This window comes from Arvicanthis niloticus, chromosome 3, assembly GCF_011762505.2.
Source record: "Arvicanthis niloticus isolate mArvNil1 chromosome 3, mArvNil1.pat.X, whole genome shotgun sequence".
Taxonomy (NCBI): Eukaryota; Metazoa; Chordata; class Mammalia; order Rodentia; family Muridae; genus Arvicanthis; species Arvicanthis niloticus.
The window spans coordinates 106585478-106604343 of record NC_047660.1 but is presented as its reverse complement, the minus strand read 5'-3'; the positions used below and the strand labels follow the sequence as shown (position 1 = coordinate 106604343).

The 18866-nt window shown below is 41.0% G+C and overlaps 1 protein-coding gene across 2 annotated transcripts in view; it reads right to left on the bottom strand.

The window, feature by feature from the left end:
* Nucleotides 1-18866, bottom strand: part of Epha4 (EPH receptor A4) — a 140939-nt gene that overhangs the window by 42259 nt on the left and 79814 nt on the right. For both annotated transcript variants that reach the window (XM_076931615.1, XM_034497596.2), the window contains exon 5: nt 16926-17264. In XM_076931615.1, the coding sequence (XP_076787730.1) occupies nt 16926-17264 (339 nt within the window). The remainder of the gene's footprint in view (nt 1-16925; nt 17265-18866) is intronic.

Here is an 18866-nt window from a genome sequence, read left to right as displayed (position 1 = left end):
AAGCAAAAGTTGTATCATCTGTTGTTTTTCACATTGACAAAAAACACACAGCTTGAGTTTCAGCCAAAATCTTCAGAAGAGTCTGAATTAAATGACATTTATTTACATTTAAATACGGATGGATCCATATGGATTAATTTTAAACTCTGAAACATGGATTGCATCTTTTCCAGACAGTGATTTTTCGGAGGGAAGTACAGCATGTATTTTCAACAAATACTACAACACAAGCAGTGCGTGTGAATGTTTATTGAAGGGTACAACTGAGCCATGCACCCAAGGACTTTGAGAATCTGATTTTGGAACACTAATAAGACTTCAACAGAATGGTTTACGTGCTCAGGCTTTACATGGGCTGTCACCTGGTCTTTATTGTTGGCTTAATGTAGGCTCAAAACTTTACATAGTTGTCTTAGCACCAACCCCACTGCCAAGAGATTGACAACAAATTATTTTCAACTCTTTACAGAAAGTCATCAATAAAACTTGGAACCATAGGATGTGATGTTCTTAACTTTTATGGAAAGGGCTTGTGCGTTGCAGTGGGAGGTGGCAGGACCATCTCCATTTACTTACTGTCCAGAGATGTGAGTTCCCTTTATCCAAATAGCTGTTTCAAAGATGGAGCTGCCCAGCCAGACCCACATTCCTAGACTCCTTTGTATCCAAGGACGATCATATGACTGAGACTGGGACTATGGAATTTGGTTGAAGTAATTACTTATTTTTTAGACTCGCTCATGAATATCCCCCTTGTGACTCTCCATTCTCTCTCCTCTGTAATCTGCCAGCTGGAGGTTGATGCCAACCTCAGCCTATCCTGGAGGCCTGACGCCAGCTCTTCCCACATCACCACCAGCTGAATGTGACTTCAGCAAGAAATGATGTTTTATTGCAATAACCCACTTGTGGATGCTGTGGGTTACAGCAGGTGCTCATTGGAGTGAAGTGAGGCCATTTAGCCAAAAAAAAAAAAAAAAGGCATTTTCATAACAATGAACTCAAATGAAGTGTAGTGTACTGTGGCCAACAGAAGATTGATCTGTGGTCTGAAGCTGCCAGAATGGTGTCCAGGTTCCTTCCAGTTCTTGGCTATGGATGATGGGCAGATCCCCACTCATTTGTGAAAAACTGGAGCATGTTACCCTGAGGTGAGCAGGGCCAGAGGCAGAAGTAGAGGCTCTGCAGGGACACATGAGTCTTCTCTTCCAACAGTAGGCTCAGCAAAGTAGGCTCAGCAGAAGGACAAAATTCTGGGCCAAAGGATTTGGATGAGCCTGTATCCATAGGAAATGGAAAAGACAGTGGGGTTGGGCGAGCTTTTCTTTTTAGAAAGAGGTAATTTAGTCTCTGTTGCATAATTAGCAGCACACAGTTGAAGATGTGGGCACATGTTGGTAAGAGCTGGTCACAGAAATGGGTGAGAAGGGAGCTGTCCACCCTCACTACAGGACACACACACACACACCACCTTTCTCTACTCTTAACTATTCTTTGCGTAGCTGTGTTTCAAATTCAGAAACTCCAGCATAGAGAAATTAAATAATTTGACCAAAGCTGTAAGAGTTAGAAATCTAGAAATCCAAGTCCACCTGACTCAGAGAATCCTTTCTCCGCACCACATGTCAATAGTGACAAATATAATGAACCCACATTAGACAGCAGTGATGTACCAAGCTTTATTAAAAAAAAAATTCTGTATGAATTACTTCCCACCAACTTCCTGAAACAGGCACTATTATTATCCCATCTTATAGGTGAGGAGAATATAGGACGAAGTAGCAGAGCTTCCTTAAGATAATTCCGTAACTAGTGAATTTCAGAGCCATATGCTAGCACCCACATCCTCACCCACTGGTCTATAGAAAGCCACACATCTTCTTTCTTTCTGTTAGGTTTTGAATGGGAAATGTACCCCTACGAGCTCCTGGGAACAACATTTCCTCCGCGATGGTGATACCAATTTGGGAACATTATAAAAACTTTCTTATTGAGGCCAAGCTAGCCGAAGTGGGTTGCTGGGGGCAGATCTTGAAGGTAGCCCTGGCTATCCCGGAACTTGCTCTGTAGACCCGTCTGGCCTTCACCTCAAGAGGTCTACCTGCCTCTGCCTCCACAGTCCTGGGATTAAAGGCATGTGCTACCATGCCCTTGACTGAGAAACTGAGAAATTGTATGCTTAAAACTTAACTTTCCTTTCTACATTAATAGCAGCAACTACCCATGGAGTCATTGTGGTGGTTTCCCCAACCCCCCGCCCCCCAAGTCAGCAGACATGGTCTCTGCTCACACACAAATCACACACCATCTAGCTTTGAATCACCTCACACTGGGCTAACTCAAGGAACAGAGATAAAGATAACACAAAACTAATAGTACTCGGAGTTGGAGGAGGGGTAAATGACACAAGAGAAGCTTCTGTGCTTTATGACATGATCATCAAACAGGTGTCTGCTTTGAGACACTGTCAATGGTGACATGTTAAGAATACCGCCTACTTTTCTGTGTTCTGTATACATTTTTCATGACAACAAGATCACAAAACAAATATTAAGATTATCGAAGTGTTCCTGTACCTATCTTTAGACAAACTGATCCAAAATCCCTGGTAAACCTTCCTGCTCAGGAAAAACCTAAACAAGTCAAGAAAGAGGAAAACTTCTGTAGGATAGAGCTACAGCGACTTCAAAAACACATTGAGATCTTGACACTGGGATCCCTGCTGTTTGATGAAGACAAAGGTTGCATTATCATTTCCCTTTTAACAGACACAACTTTCTGTGCCATCATAGGGCCGGTCCTAGAATCACACAGGGTGATCACTGCTCCTTTCTCAGCTCTGGTTATCCCCCTTGCATTGAGTATCTTCTCAGCTATTTGTTCTTGTACTTTGTTTCTCAAGAGATTCGTTGACGAATTCTGACAAGTGTAGCCCAACACTTGCCAACAGAAACACCACAGGACTCCACGCATGTACTTCCTGCTAAGTCAGAATGCCAGTTTGAGGCAACAGGAAAGCAAGCCTTCCCTCTCGGTGGTGTTTTCTAAGAATTTGCCTGAGCAAGACAACTGTATTAAGAAAAGGACACAGTAAACCTGGTAACAGCAAAACAGCATAATTTTTTTTCCACCTTAGATGCTTCTAGTGAGAAGAATGCTCACGTCAAAACTTCACCTAAATTGAAGAATTGTTATTCCAACTGTTCTATCTGTATAGGACTTGGATAGAGATCCCATTGCCAAAGCCAGGTCGTCCGTGACCCACAAGGTCCTCCGAAATTCACTTGGAATATGTAAGGGAAGCCTCACAGAGCCGGCCAAGAGAGGGGAGGATTAAGTGCTGCACACCCAGGCTTTACTCCTTCACTGTCAGCCCTGCTGGAAAGCTCTGTGCCTCCCAAGGCTGCAAAATGAAAAAGCTGGGCCACGGGCTGCTTTGTTTCCCAGACAGCTGCTAATCGTCCTGACAATGCTACAACATTTAGCTTCCTGACATCCAGAGCATCTAGACCGGTCCTCAATTAAGCATGTTTTAATCACCAAGCTTCTAAATGCCAGCATGATAGATAGATGCAACCAGTAGAGCTTTGCTCTTGCCTCCTGCTTCCCACAGTCAAACTTCCACATTTACACACAGAGAGACTTGAAAATCTTCTCCAGAAGCTGACCAAAAGAAAGCCCCACTCCTTCCTTTCTACCAGCTACTTTTGATTTCTTCCTTCTGTAATGCTATTCTGTAGAGGTTAAGGCATTTAACATTTGCTAAAGGAGCCTATTGATCTTAATAGATAGATCCTTGACTGTTGTTATTTTGAATTGTTTAAGGTGTGATGACTAATTCAGGACAGTTGTGACACTGCCACTTGCTCTAGGGATACTGGAATCATCTGAAGTAAAAGAAGACGAGGTAGTGGAAGGAGGAGTAGGAAGAAGGAGGAAAAGGGGGCAGCTAATAGATAAATCAGAAAATTTCCAGGGACAGTCTTATTAATATAAACAGTCTCAGGCCAATGCCCCAGTTAGACAAACCCCTGATGTCTCATTCTGGATGCAAGTCCTTGTAGAGATTCAAGAGAATCTTTGAAAACTGAGTCTCCTTTAACTTTATTCTTTGATATTCTTTTTAGTTTTTGTTTGAGATAAGTTCCCATGTAGCCCAGGCTGGCCTTAAACTTGCTATGTAACAGATGATGACCTAGAGCCCCTTATTTTCCTGCTTCCATCTCCTCGGTACTGAGACTGCAGTTGTATATACCACCGCACCCTGATCAGACTTGCAAATTTGCTGATAAAGGGGTCATGTTACTTTTTTTCATATTGGCCTTCATTTTGCAAGGGCATGAATACAGCCTTATACTCTTTGTCAATAAGCATCATTTGTAGCTAGTGTTATCTATACATGATCTGGTTACCAACCCTAAACAAAGTTCCAATTTTCATAAATGGTAGACATTTGTACAGGACAATTGAAAAGAAAAACTCAATGACAAGGAGCATTAGCCATTCTGAATTATTGGAAAAATTTTCAAAATTAGATTCCCTTTTCCTACCTCTTGGGCTAAAGGGGCCAGGCAGAGACATGGTACTAGGGGGTACCCACTCCGAAGTTCGGTTTCTTGACTTTCAAGCCAGACTGAATGTATTGCAAACTGCTCCTTCATTATAGCTGTCTCAGAGATGGCCCACTATCTTCCAGGTTGAAACACTGGGAAGTCAATTAGTGTCAGTTATAATATGAGCACCTGTCGGCAAAGACCTGGACTGAAATCAAACCCATTAACATAGTCACTCATGGCTGCCAAGTGGTTAGGCTTTGGAACAGTTAAGATGTCATCTACATTCAAAGAGGTGACCCAAAGGCAGAAAGGTCCAAAGGCCCATTAGTCATTTTCTAAGCCATCCAATCCCCCAGCACGTATATATGATGTATGTATTTGGAATAGGACACCTATTTTTCTAATGGCCATTTTAAGAGATCACACAAGCTACTCACAAAAGCCAGGGTTACTATAAATTGAGAATTTGAGTCCTTTTATCTAAACTTTTAAACTTTTTCTTTAACTTATCTGTCTCTCATTGCCTCTGAAACATAGTCAGTAGGAAGAGAGAAAAATTCAGACAACACTATTTGGAAAAGAATAAAGTACATCACAAAATTATAGGCTGGAGAGTATTACTGACAGGGCCTTACTGTCTTAAGAAAGATGTGGGTGAATCTTTCGCTGCCAAATTGACGTGTTCCCTGCTTATATGGAAGCTTTCCAAGCCCTAATGTCACTCAGCTTACAGAACCATGGGGCTGAAAAAAAAAAAAAAAAAAAGATGACTCTGGACAATGACGTGAAATGTCACAAGCAGAAAGGAGAGGCAGACAGAGCAACGGATGAACACCAGGTTTGTGATGTTGACTCTTAATCCTTCTTTGATTCCACAGTATGGAAGTATAAGGGGGCTGTAAGCACAAAGGCTGAGCTACTTATGGGGCAAAAGCAGTGAAGTAGGCTCCCACTTTCCATGCAACTGTCTCTCTTGCTGTGACAGACAGGGCACAGTGAAGCTACCATCGAGGGGACAAAGAGACAGGGGACTTTCGATTAGATTATACACAACTCCTTTTGAAAATGGTTCCTCAGAATGGTCACCAACATATACTAAGCTCTCAACAAACAAACAAACATGGCCATAAAATGATCAGCAATCCTCAACTCTGAAACATTACCTCTTGAACAATTCTCTTAAAAGACAATATTACAGATTAGGAACAGAAGAGTCATTTATAAGAAGAATTTTGGGAATTGGCAACCACAGATACAATTTTTTTTTTTTTTTAGGGTATCAGCCAGAAAATTGTGTGAGCCAGATAGTTTCAACTCCTACATGCAGTGTAAGCTCAGAGCAGAAACAACTGAGCCATTAAAATTTAAAATGTTATTAAGGCCAATAGATGTCTTCAACTAGATCTGTGCTTAAAAATTCAAGATAACTTTTGTAGTCATAAAACAGCAAAGAATGCATTAGGAAAGCCCTAACTGTTTGGGGATTCTTTTTTTTTTTTTTTTTTTTAATAGGGGGCGTTCATAGATTCTCTCAAGGGCCTCTCTTTACACACAATTTGCTGAAGTGTGAAATTTGCTGGATCCAGCTCCACCCAGAAGTGAATCCCTAAGTGTTGGAAGAACCTCATTAGAACAACATCTCACCTAAAAATACTTCCCCAGCATGGCCACTAAGAAACACATAAAGTACAGCGCCAGTGTGCTGTGGAAGTTATTTTGTGTGCGTTCTGAAATGGAGGAGGTAGAGAAAAACACACGGTATAAAGAGAGCCTCCACTTCAAATATACTTCGAAAAATTAGCACTTATATTTCAAAGGCTTCTCCTCTGAATGACACATTTTAAAATTCTAAGATTTCCAAACTGCATTGTCTCAGGCTCTCACGGAAGTTAGCTGGCTTCTCTGCAGTGGAGTAATTTCCAAATGAAAGCTGTAAACACCTTTCTTTCTGCTTCTGTGAGGACAGGCTTCTAACTCCCATTGTTCAGGATTCTGCTGTTCTCCTAGTTTTTGGTGAAAGATGCAGTAACAAGCACCCACACATTCTACAGTGATGACTCTGCCTCCATTTTAAGTGAAAAGAAACGAATTGATATAACTCCCCAAATCCAGCATTGGAAGAATGCTTTCTATGAAGTTCCTTCAAACCTCCATCTCCTAAGAACCCTATAGGATCAGGGCAGTTTCATTGCACTTCATCAACACAATCAAGGACTCCACACTACATCAACAACTCTTGGGATCACCAGTAATTTTCAGAGCATAAAAAGAGTCCTTGGCTACCTTAGTGAAGGCAGAGAATACATAACTAAGACTTCTACTACTAGCATATCTGAAAGACTGGCTTGTTTCTATGCCCTTAGCATTGGTAAGGAAACATGATCAAAGCTATATTTCCATCCACCTCAACTTATTATGCCCAAAATACACACTTAGTCGCCTTTTCCCACCCAAAGAGTTGATTGGAAAAGGCAGCAGATGATTTACTGCTTGCACTATATTATTTAGACAAACACAAACTCTCCAGAGAGCCATTGTAAGCTGTCCCTTTGCACTAAGTGTTCTAATGGATGGATCTGACCCAAGTGTCCTATATACTGGGAGTCTGCTGGTGGCAGATGCTTATTTAGCTCTCAACTGAGAAGCTGGAGCTGCCACTTAAAAGCTCTATACATATGCTACAGACCAAGGTTCCTATGAGAACTTCTTAAAAAATATCGATTCCGTGGTTTTGCATCCAAAAGGTTTTTTTGAAAGTATACCTCGGACTGCCTAAGCAATTTGTATATCTATGGTGCCACTCTAAGGCTTTGCAATTAATGCATCAGATAGAGAAAGAAATTGGGTAAGGAAGGGGTTGTCTGCTTGCTCTGTCTATATGGTAACCATATGAATGGTAACCATATGAATTCTGAATGGCTGTGAGAATAGATTCGACAACTCTAACAGTGACCCTCGTATTGTAATGGCCTTGGAAGAAATGAAGATGAAACAATTCACTATTTTCAAAGAAATGTGACTCCTCCCTACTACACACACATAGACACACACACAGACTCTCTCTCTCTCTCTCTCTCTCTCTCTCTCTCTCTCTCTCTCTCTCTCTCTCTCTCTCTCTCTCAGAGAACAGGCACCAGCCAGAGTGAGAACAGGAAAGAGATTTCATACAGATCTAACAACTTCTCAAACTACCTTAGAGGATGGGACTGAAGGTCAGACAACAAAGAGTCAGTGGTTGTCAGGACCACACCTGAACTAGGCTTGCTGAGATATGCATGTTGACCCTCTATTTGAGGACAGATTTGGGAGTTTACCAGAACTCTGTCTCTCTTCTCAAAGAGGCCACATTATTCAAATTTTCTTCAAATTTGGCTCTTTTGTTTATTCAGGATGGAGACCAGACCTGGCTTGGGCACAGGCTGTGACCTTCAAGTTCAATAACACAGGAGAGAGTGTCTGTGATATTTCTCAATGAAAGCCACCATGTTCCTGAGGAAGGCGAACCCCCCCCCCCCACACACACACACTACTGTACAGCTGAGAACTCTATCATTGTATTTCTGGCACAAGCCATAGGAGGCTCACGAATTGAGGACACTGGAGCCAGATGGATACTATGAAAAGGGTAATTAAAGAAAGCCTTCCACTACTATGGCTCGCTTCTCTGAAAAACTACAAAGCTAAGGCATTATTTTCTGATCTACCTGAAGACTACAGACAATGTCTTCCCAAATAGTCATAGTCTACCTTTGGAAGACACGGACAAGGATTTCAATTAGTCCCTGCAGACTTCAGATCTCTCAAGGCAGGATTAGTCCTTCAACATGACTCTTAGATTTGCATGATATTTAAGGCAAAATAAAAACTAAACTGGTTAGAGACATCAGCAGGGGCTTAATAGGAGCTTTGATAAAGAGTCTCTGGATCTTTTTAGATGTTCAATTGCAGACTGAATTCAAGAGTCTCCATTGGCTACTTTAAGGAGACAGTGATTCATTTCATTAGTTGGAAGGATATCTAGAGAGTGCAGAAACCCATCTAAGAACTCATGTGAACCTCAGGCTCTTCAATTCTCACCGAAGGCAGGCATTTGTTTTGGATCTCTTGATGGCTTCTCCAGGGCCTATAAGTTGGCAGTGGAGTTCAATGTAACAAGCACAACATTGAGCAATGAGAAAGAATGCAGAATCAGGCTGCCAAGAACATGCAAGAGAGTGGATTTCCCGTCTCACAGATGAACATATGTGTATATTTATGTAGGAGCAAAGCAAATGGAGTTAAGAAAAACAGTGTTCTCTGGGCTTGGGTGTATAAATAAAAACCAACGTCCATTTTCTGAGAATGAAATATTTACCTCTCTAAACAATGAGAACTTTCACTTATACACAATAATTACCACTAGGCGCTGTAGACATACCATTTGTCTAAGCTGCTCAGTCAACCTTGAAGTTGGATAATTTACTAGATTCCTTTGGAAGGCTTTTCATTTTTTTCCTCCTCACCAGGCTTTATGGTACCAACCATGAATACAAATCCAGGAATTCTGGTTCCCCAAACAAAAAGGCTATATTTTATAGAACTGCTTGTGTATTTGATTTTAGCATTATAATAATGAATTAATGAATAGGCCTATTAATTACAGTTGAAGCAACAACATTCTACAGAAATGAAAATCTTTTTTTTTTTTTTTTTTGTATTCAGTTTAACTCCAGAGATCATTTCTTTAAAGAAAATATTATACTGTATGTTTTTTCAAATACACATTTCATAAGGACTATGAACTAAGCCCAGAGCCTGTGGCTGAAGCAGAGCTGTTAATGAGAAAACCACAGCCTAGATCCTCTGAAGACCACTGTGTGCTTGGTGAAGCTTATAATAATCCAAGCAAACAGAGGTCTCTCAACCAGTTGCCACTTTTATACCCCTAACATTATGTGCCAACTAAGAAGGATGCACAGACCACCTATCAGTGAAACCTCAGTGGGATTTCTTTACAGTCTAAGTTTGTTGGGAAATCATTGCAGTGAGAGGATAACATGAACAATCAGAGCGTGTGATTATCTAAGACCTAAAGTAGGAAGGATGTAAAGTATGAAGAGAACCAGGATTCCTCACACTGGCTCAGAGAGGAAAGGCACTTGCTGAGCAAGATGGATGGCTGGGCTTCAATCCTTGAACCCATATAAAGGTGGGAGGAAAAACTGACTCCAAAGTTGTCCTTTGACCGTGGCATATGTGCCCCCACATACATGTCATGCATGCTTGTGCACACGCATGTGCATGCGCGCACGCACACGTGCACAAACTCACACACACATACACACACACTAATTAATAAAATTAAATAATTTTAAAAACTGAGGAGAACCTGTGCCCATCAGTCAGCACCTAGAAAGTCACATGTAAATGTGAGTATACATGGGGAAAGATTTGTGGTCCAAGGAAGCAAAGGCATCTTTGAAATCATAATTACTTTGGTTAATTATTTTTAACACAATCAAAACATCTTACAAATAATGTGTCTTGCCAAATACAAACTGTCTCATAGGGATTAACCAGAGTGCTAAGCCGCCACATCCTTCCCCTGAAGCATCATTTCCCACAAGTGGCCCGGCCATTTCAACATCTTAGCCTCCGTTCTCACTACTCCCCTTTCTTGATTTAGTATGCCAGAGTAGAGACCAGCTTAGAAAGTAAATGTAAAGCCAGATTGCTAATTATGTTTACACTGCTGGCCATTCACTGTGCCACAGCTACCAAGCCATGCTGCTGCAGCCGGAAGCCCTCCTACACAACATGTGAACAAATGACTGGCCTCCTGTTCCAATAAAACTTTATTTATAGGTGCCAAAACTCTGAATTCTACAAGTCTGAATGCCACAAACTATCTCTCATTCTTTGATTATATTTAACCCTTTAGAAATACAAAAGCTGTTCTTAATGGGTTGTTTGAGGACAGGGGAGGTAGGATGCTAAAAACAGCTAACATTTGTGCCTTTCAAATACCAGCAATTTGTTTCTTTTTTTCTTTCTTTCTTTTTTCCTCTTTTTGCACGCTTAAAGAAAAGCCTTGGTCCTGAGCCCAATTCATTTGAACATTGTATCCACCATAATTCTTAAAAATAATGGGAATGTGCTTTCCGCCTGTTCTTTGATCTCAAATTCTCCTCTGGCTAACTCCGGTATGGCCTTCACGTCTCACACCTAACCACTGGCTAGACACATACTGAGCAATGACCTCGCCTTTCAACACCTTTCATATGAACGCAAATCCTCCTGTTCCCTATTTTGCCTTGAGCATACTGATGCAGTGAGCTCCTTATCTGACAACTGTATACCTTTAACCTTGTTGAAATGTGACATAGGAAAGCTAAGAACCTTCATATGAGTCCAATTATTATTATTATTATTATTATTATTATTATTATTATTATTATTATTATTATTGGTTTTGTTTTTGTATTTTGGGCCCTATGTCCATCCCTTAATCACACAAAACCCATCTAAGCTTCAGACCCCAGAAAACCTGGCTTCTTTATGCCTGTGGCAAATCGCCTCACCCAATTGTCCCAAGATTCTTCTCCCTTCTCCCACCATTTTCTCCGAAGCTTTCTTCTGCTGTCTAGAAGACAGGTAGCAATTATACCCAGTGGGGATGAGAATTCCCACTGTTCTCCATTATCCCACTCAAATAACATAATGTGTCTAATTAAAAGATGGCAGAGAAAGAGAGAATGGGAGCTTACCAGTTGAGTAATAATAGACAGTGTGCCTCTTGTACTTAATTATTTTCTTTTCTCATCTCATTATTTTGGGTTTATTGGATGTATGACTACTAGACAGAGTTAACCCATTTGTTTTTACTGTAAATAAAAGTTAAGTCAACAAACATATTGAATAACTACGACTACATTTAGTCCAATGGTATTATGACAAAGCATCATGCCAGTTTATTGGTGGTGTGGCTTTCTTTCTTCTTACAGTTGCCTTAACTGTGTAACCCTAAAGAACAACGCCAGTCCAACAAGCCATACCGGTTTGTCTGATGGCAAAGCAACTGGGAAAGGACTTCAGAGAGGCTCCTGAAGGCTCAAAACAACTGCCCAGGAACGGCAAGGACTAAATTATGTTCTCAGCCTACAGCAGTTCAATCAAGGAAACAGGAGCCTGCTTCATGCACTACTGCAATCACACAGGAATATGTCATGTCACTTGGCTATGGGACTATTAGGAGATGAGCATTACTATAAAGTCACACCAGTGTGACAAAGTTATAATGATAATTATACTGAAATCCTTTAGAATTGCTTCCCACCTTGGAATAGCTCTTAAGGCCTGCTTCTGAATGTCTAGATCTTTTAACTCCAAGGTCATGGCTTTTGACTGTACATTTGAATACATAGGATCCCATAGAAAAGGCAGCATTAGATAATTGGGCAGGTTTAGATAGATAACCACATAATCTATAGACTATTTTAATGCTTCTGGACTCAGCTCCAGATGTTTGTCACTGCAACACTACTGCTGCCAAAGACTTAGGTGGCCAGCTCTTTCCCATCCAGTTACAGGCAAGCGTAAAAATAAACTGTACATTGGGGAGATGGCTCAGTAGGTCAAAGTGCTTACAGCTATCTCCTGGTGGAAGGAGAGAATGCACTCCTAAAACTTATTCCCTGACCTCCACATAAGTGCCCTCATGTGCACACACACCCATCTACATACATACCCTCCCATACATAAACAAACAAAAGACTTTTTAATACAGATATTCCTGCCCATGGATTATGCTCAGGGGACTTAGCAAAAAAAAAAAAAATTATTTACTCATAAATGTCAGGTTAATAATGATTTAAGACAAACAAGCACCTTTCCGTCCCAGTATGATCTAGTCTCAGAGCTGACAAACCAAGCCTGAGGAGGTCAGGAAATGCACAGTAAAAAGAAGTCAGCAATGTTAATGCTGGGTGCTCCCACTGGATTTTAAGGAATAATATCACAATTCCATTCCTTAGCCAGAAAACCTTGGTCCATGTATACATACAGCATCTCCCTCATCTAGGAACACACCCTGCATTCATTTGCCTGAGATGGTCTATTTAGGTCAAAGTCAACAGAAGGAAAGCAAGAAAACAAGTCTCCAGGAGTTTGCATAGCCATTTCTCAAACAAAAGGCAGAGTAGTTGCTACAGGATGGAAGCCACAGGAAGCCAGGCCTCCATTTACTCTTTCTGTCTTTCAAGAAGGGCAGGAAGTCTGGGAGGAGCTTCCGCCTTCAAGCTTTAATGTTGTGACACTTTGGGTAGATTTCCCCTCATCCCTCCCCCACCTCCTCCCTCACTCCTGAGGTGAGGATTGGAGTAGTGACATGTCCTTACACATTTGGTGAAACTAGGTACTTCAGAAGTAGTAATATTCAATGCAGACCACGCCACACTTTATTTACCACACGGAAAATACTCTCCTGCCTCAGCACCAGCTTCCTTCCCACAGGACTCTTGCTTATTGGGAAACAACCAATAAGCCCTCCATTAAGCCCTTTTGGTTAGTTACAAAGCTCTCATCCATCAATCCACTTATCAAAAACCAAGTGTCAGATACCCTGACTTCCTTTGTCTTTTGTTTTTTGTCCCAGGGGGAGAGGAAAAGGCTGCTGGTATATCTGGGTTCAAATGGTTTTACACATTCTTGTGAGAATATGGCCCATTCACACCACCTTCCATCAAAGGCCCTCTAAATCCAAACCTCACACTCTTTTCTCTCACAGTGGGAGACAGGCCAAGGTGAATACAAGAATACCCTTGATGTCCTGATGATTGGAAGGAAAGGCCACTGTCTACAATAAGATTTTTCTCCTTGTTATCAAGTACTTGGTTTGTTTTAAAAACAAACCAACCAAACAAACAAATAACCATGTTACTCATGAGAAACACAACAATACAAAAAAACAAAGAAAGCAAAACCATGAAAACACAGCTAAGGTAGAGAATTATCGCAAGGCCTCTGGTGCTAAGTGCTAACAACCACTAATATTCATTAATTCTATGTATTCCTTATAGAGTAAGCCATCATTGCCTATACAGGTCTTTAAGGAATCTAATTTAATGGAATGATGGAACCAAATGCAATTAGAATATAATTGTGCATATGTAAATATGCTTAGGGGAGCTTTGATAGAGCTGATCTGGCCTACATTATTAACTGTCACCATTATTAAGAAAGGCTCTGTTAAGCAAAGACAAACTACCCAATGATTTGGAATCAGTGAACTTCAAAGTGTGGGGCAGGACATGGAGGCGACCCTATGCACATGTGTAAAGTTCTCTACTGAGCAGAAACACTTTCTGGCTGTCGTGATAGGAGGTATCCTTATTGAAAGATTTATTTTTAATTTTGAACAGCTTCCCAGCATCCACCTCCATGAAAATTAAAATAAAAAGATGGAATTCTGTCCTATTAAGCAAACCTCCCTGCAGGATCAGTCAACAAGACAGGGAAAGTGTCACCCCATTGCTCCAGAGGAATTACCTGTCTACCTTTCTGCTAGATCTAAAATAATTACAACAACATTTTTCATAAAAGTTTTGACTCTTTCCTTCATTCCTAATAAAGTTCTTGCACGTGTTATTCGTGGGGAAGATTTTCAACATGCCTTTCATTTGCTCTTTGGACCTTTTGGCATAGTTTGGGCTGACACAATCTTTTGGCTTGAGTCCTTAAGTATATGAAGAACCATGAAGTCTCTTCCTAAAACCTGTGGATGTTAAGCCCATCTCCCAAGGGCTGCCCTCTGCCAGAGAATGATTTCAGACTTGACCCTGCATAGATGTGGCCTCAAAAAGGGCAGTCTGAATTTTAAATTGGTTAAGAACACAATGTTCTTATTTGTATCGGGATAATTGAAAAGGTGTAATAAAAGAGAGAGGACTGAGTTCAGTGGAAGAACAGTTGTCCCAGAGCTGTGGATGGAATAAGAATGGAGGTCTGGATTTAAAAATATTGACTGGCCATAACCAGATTCTTCTAGGTACAAACACAGCTCTGCACATGCTGGCTGCTTCTTGTACTGACACCAATTATAGTCCAAGGAGCTGTGATATGTCTATTGCTTTAAATACACACACACACACACACACACACAGAGAGAGAGAGAGAGAGAGAGAGAGAGAGAGAGAGAGAGAGAGAGAGAGAGAGAAACACTAACAATATAACAAAGAAACTTTTCTGTTGGTCACAAACTCTTACTTTAATACAACTAAAAACTCTGACATTGTTCTAGTCTTTTTAAAAGTGAAACACCCTCAAACAGTATGGACTATCTAAAAGTACAAAATTAAAAGGCAAGGGCTTAGGGACCAGGGCCAAAGCCATCAGTATAATGCATGCCTAGAAAGATTAGCAAAGATTGGCGGCAGATTCTTATAACAAAGAGGTGAAGATTGGTGGATCCTCTGTGATCACTGGACAATCAGCATTACTTATTCAATGAGACACCCTACAATAATAATAATAGTAATAATAATAAATCATATATCAGACTAACAAGATTGTACCTGAGGGGTCTATCAGTGCTCACTTCTGCTCGCCACACTACATGTATACACAAATGAATGTGCCAGACACACACATCTCAACACATGTGAATATGTACATAGAAGATAAAAGCCTGCCCAATTGACATACTTATGGTTCATAACTACAATACACTGTCTACACTTGAACAGTTGATGATTTTTCCATAGTCACTCCTGTTGAAAGTCTCAATGTTTCTTTAATGTATTCTAGGAAATTCAGAGTAAAATGGCAAAAAGAAATAATGGCTTTGGATTATGTCTTTGGCATACTTTTCTTCTGGATTAATCAATATGGATATTCTATTTCGCTATTGAAGTCACCTCCTGAAACACTTAAAAGAAAAATGAAAGATGAGGCAGGAGGGTTGGGGGCTGCTTATAATCTTCTTCTGGTCATGCTTGCTATCATAAGACTCTCATACATAAGCCATTTCCTCCGTCCCTTCCTCCTGAACTCTTCAAAAATCACAGGGAACCTGGTCAGTGAGATAGCTCAGCAGGTACAAAACAACCTGCCAGGAAAGCCTGACCTGCATCCAACCCTTGGATTCCAGAGTGGAGGGAGAGCCTCCATTCCTGAAGGGTTCTCTGAGCTCCACAAATGAACCCAGACTCTCCCGTACTTCTCAATATTCAAGATTGTGACAGATGATTGATAATTAACTCAGCCCAAACACTTCAAGAACAACAAAGTTTTCTAGTTGTGTCTGTTTGAAGTATGCTATACAAGAAATGGATGGGCTACCACCTCCTGTGCAGCTCCGGTCAGCCAAGTTCAACTTGGCAAATGTGTACACAATTATCATGCATCCTCTTTGAGAAATTAGGATGGAATTTGAGAAAGGTATGACCATAGCCCAAGCTCCTCATCCTTCTGCCTCCATCTCCTAAGAACTGGGTTTATGGATAGGTATGTCTATCACACAGGATGAGCAAGCTTCTTAAAGCTTCTGTACTTGTTAAGTACAGAAGATTTACACAGTTCATTCTGATATAGAATCATGTATATTATTAATAGGCTTTCACGTTTAAGAACAAGATCCAAACTATAGCTGTTAATGCTTCTGTTGAATAGTTCAAAAGATGCCAGGGTAACGCCGTGCGTTAGTAAAATCAATGGTATGATCCTATGTAATCCGTAAATGCTGTGATGTCCATCTATGGATTTAGGGATTAAATAGCAAACACTGGGGGTGGAAAGATGGTTCAGTGGTTAAGAGTGGTTGCTGGGCAATTGTGAGGACCAGAGATTGGATCCCAGTAATGACATAACAAGCCAGACACTCAGCATACACCTTTAGCATCCGAAGAATGAAGCAGAGACAAAAGGATTACTGTGGTTTGCTGGCTTCCAGCCTGTTCTAGAAATCACAAACCCCAGGTTTAGATAGAGACTCTGCTTCAGAGGAAATCCTGGAGAGGTGGACACTAGACTCTTCCAGCCTCTTAGTGCTTTGAAGCTCGTGGGCTCTTGTACCTACATATGCAGGTTCACCTACACTACAATAATAGTTCTCAAAAGCCCAAAGAGGCAAATCAAATAAGTGCCCAAGGGACTCAGTTTGCTATCGCTTCCTCATCTTTCAATCACACTGTCTGATTCACTCTATTGCCTGCTATAAGAATAGCTCTTAAACTACTGCCTCGTGGTAAACTAGTGCCTGTCCTCTTTGAAACCTTTTATATTCTAATGCAGCCTCTAGGTTTATAATAAGTTCTACAGTTCATGATTATCAGCAACTATGACTTTCTCCATAAACACTCAAGAGTTATACAGTAAATAGAAATTGATTCCTACCTGCTTGGTTGGTTGTCACTGTGACAGACACTGACTGGTCCGGGCTAGGGTTATACTTAGATACTCCATTCACTGCCCAGATCTCAAACGTGTAATTGGTGTGTGCTAGGAGGTCAGTGATGGAGACCCTGGTCGTCTTGAGTCCGTTCTGTTGTGGCGTGTAGTGGACTCCACTTCCACAGGGCCGACACTTGCTGGGATCGCCAGCTCCACACTTCTTGCAGACCACATTGTAAGAGATGTCCTGACGGCCACCTGTGTTCTGAGGACTGCTCCACTCCAAGTTCACCGACGTCTCGTTGACATTAGAAATCAAATTAAGGGGAGCAGATGGTGGGCCTGGGGAAAGAAAAAACAGACTGTCACACCAAGGACCGAGATCCTTTTGGACCCCTTTAGAGTTTGTATTATCGTCTCTACAGCTCTAGGAGAGAAGGAAGGCCCATTTGGCAAAGCAAAGCAAAAGGCAAAGAAAAGTAACAAAAGGGATCCTTTAAAAGGACAATATGATAGAAGTTGTGTGTGTCTGTGTCATGCTGCTTCCAGTGCAAATAAACATGCCACTTAAAGACGTGAAACCACTCTACAGCAAGCGGGCTCAAAGCCCGGGCCTGCTTTCAGTTGGCAGCAAAGCAGCATACGTTATCTGGTCTCCATCTTACCTTCTGAGAGTCTGCTCTACAATGGATTCCAGTTCCTAGGGCTGTGGGGGACTGGAAAATTAATACTTAGGGACTGCTTTTGAAGACGTGTTCTGATGGCTCAGTAGAGCCCATTACCAATAGCAAATTAAATGATTAGAGATATAGATATAGGTCTGCGGCCCCAGATGCAGGGATGCGTTAAACCACGGCTGGATAATTAGGAGGAACTGGTTTAACATGATTTCAAAGATGTCGAAGAGATATACAGCTATTGAGAGATCTCAGAGCTAGGCCAGGGCTGTCCTCGACTACCAGATACCTTCTCTCGATCTTTGATAGATTAGAGCCGTACCAGGCTGTCTAAAAGCACATTCATCCCCACTGACTTCAAAAGGTTTCTGATATGTGAACAATGATGATGACTATCATGACAGACAATTGGTTACTCAAAGCACCACAGGTTGTTGCAAAACAATAAAAGACAAGACTGCGGACCCTTTAGTCAAGAGTTTAAGTCCTAACTGCTGTCAAGTAGAAACTGGGATTAAAGGAGGAAGGTAGGGCTTCCTTGGTCTAATTCATTTTCAAAAGTTTAAAACATTCCTTTAATCTAAAAATAAAATCAATTAAATAAAAAAACAACAACAAAACAAAACAAGCAAGGTGAAGAGCCAGTCTAAGTTTTTATAAAACTTTGAGATATTTTGGAGACACATCCATTCTTTCTACAGACACACACACACACAGCACATGCATATACATGCATACTTATAATCACACATGTGTATGTGTGTATATAAATACACACACCACACGTACCCACACGTCTGTGGTGTATGTGAATACATATTTATGTACATATATGTACACACACACACAAACTTTTGGGATGATTGCTATGAAGGTAATCTCCTTCACTTGGAGAAGGGAGGTTAACTTGGAGGCCTATGTGAAACTGATGCTTTTTTCCCTTAGCCACAATGGAACACTGAATCTGGTCCAAAGCAATAACAGAGAGGAGGTGAAGCAGTAGCCTGTGGACATACAGTCACATTCTACAATTATTACTTGGCTTGCAGTGATAAACGGGGCCAATGATTTGGTGGAAACCTTCGGTGTGGGAAATCTCCCCTTCTTCTCTCTCAAACAGCTTAATTAAAGACCTTATTTTAAAAAGGTAAGCAGCTTCTCCCTGTCTCCCCTAGAGACTAATTATCTACAACCTTCTTAGCTATAAGATCCATCCCCCAACCTTCAAATCTTAGGGAAAAAAAGAAAGAAACTAAGAGAACTATTG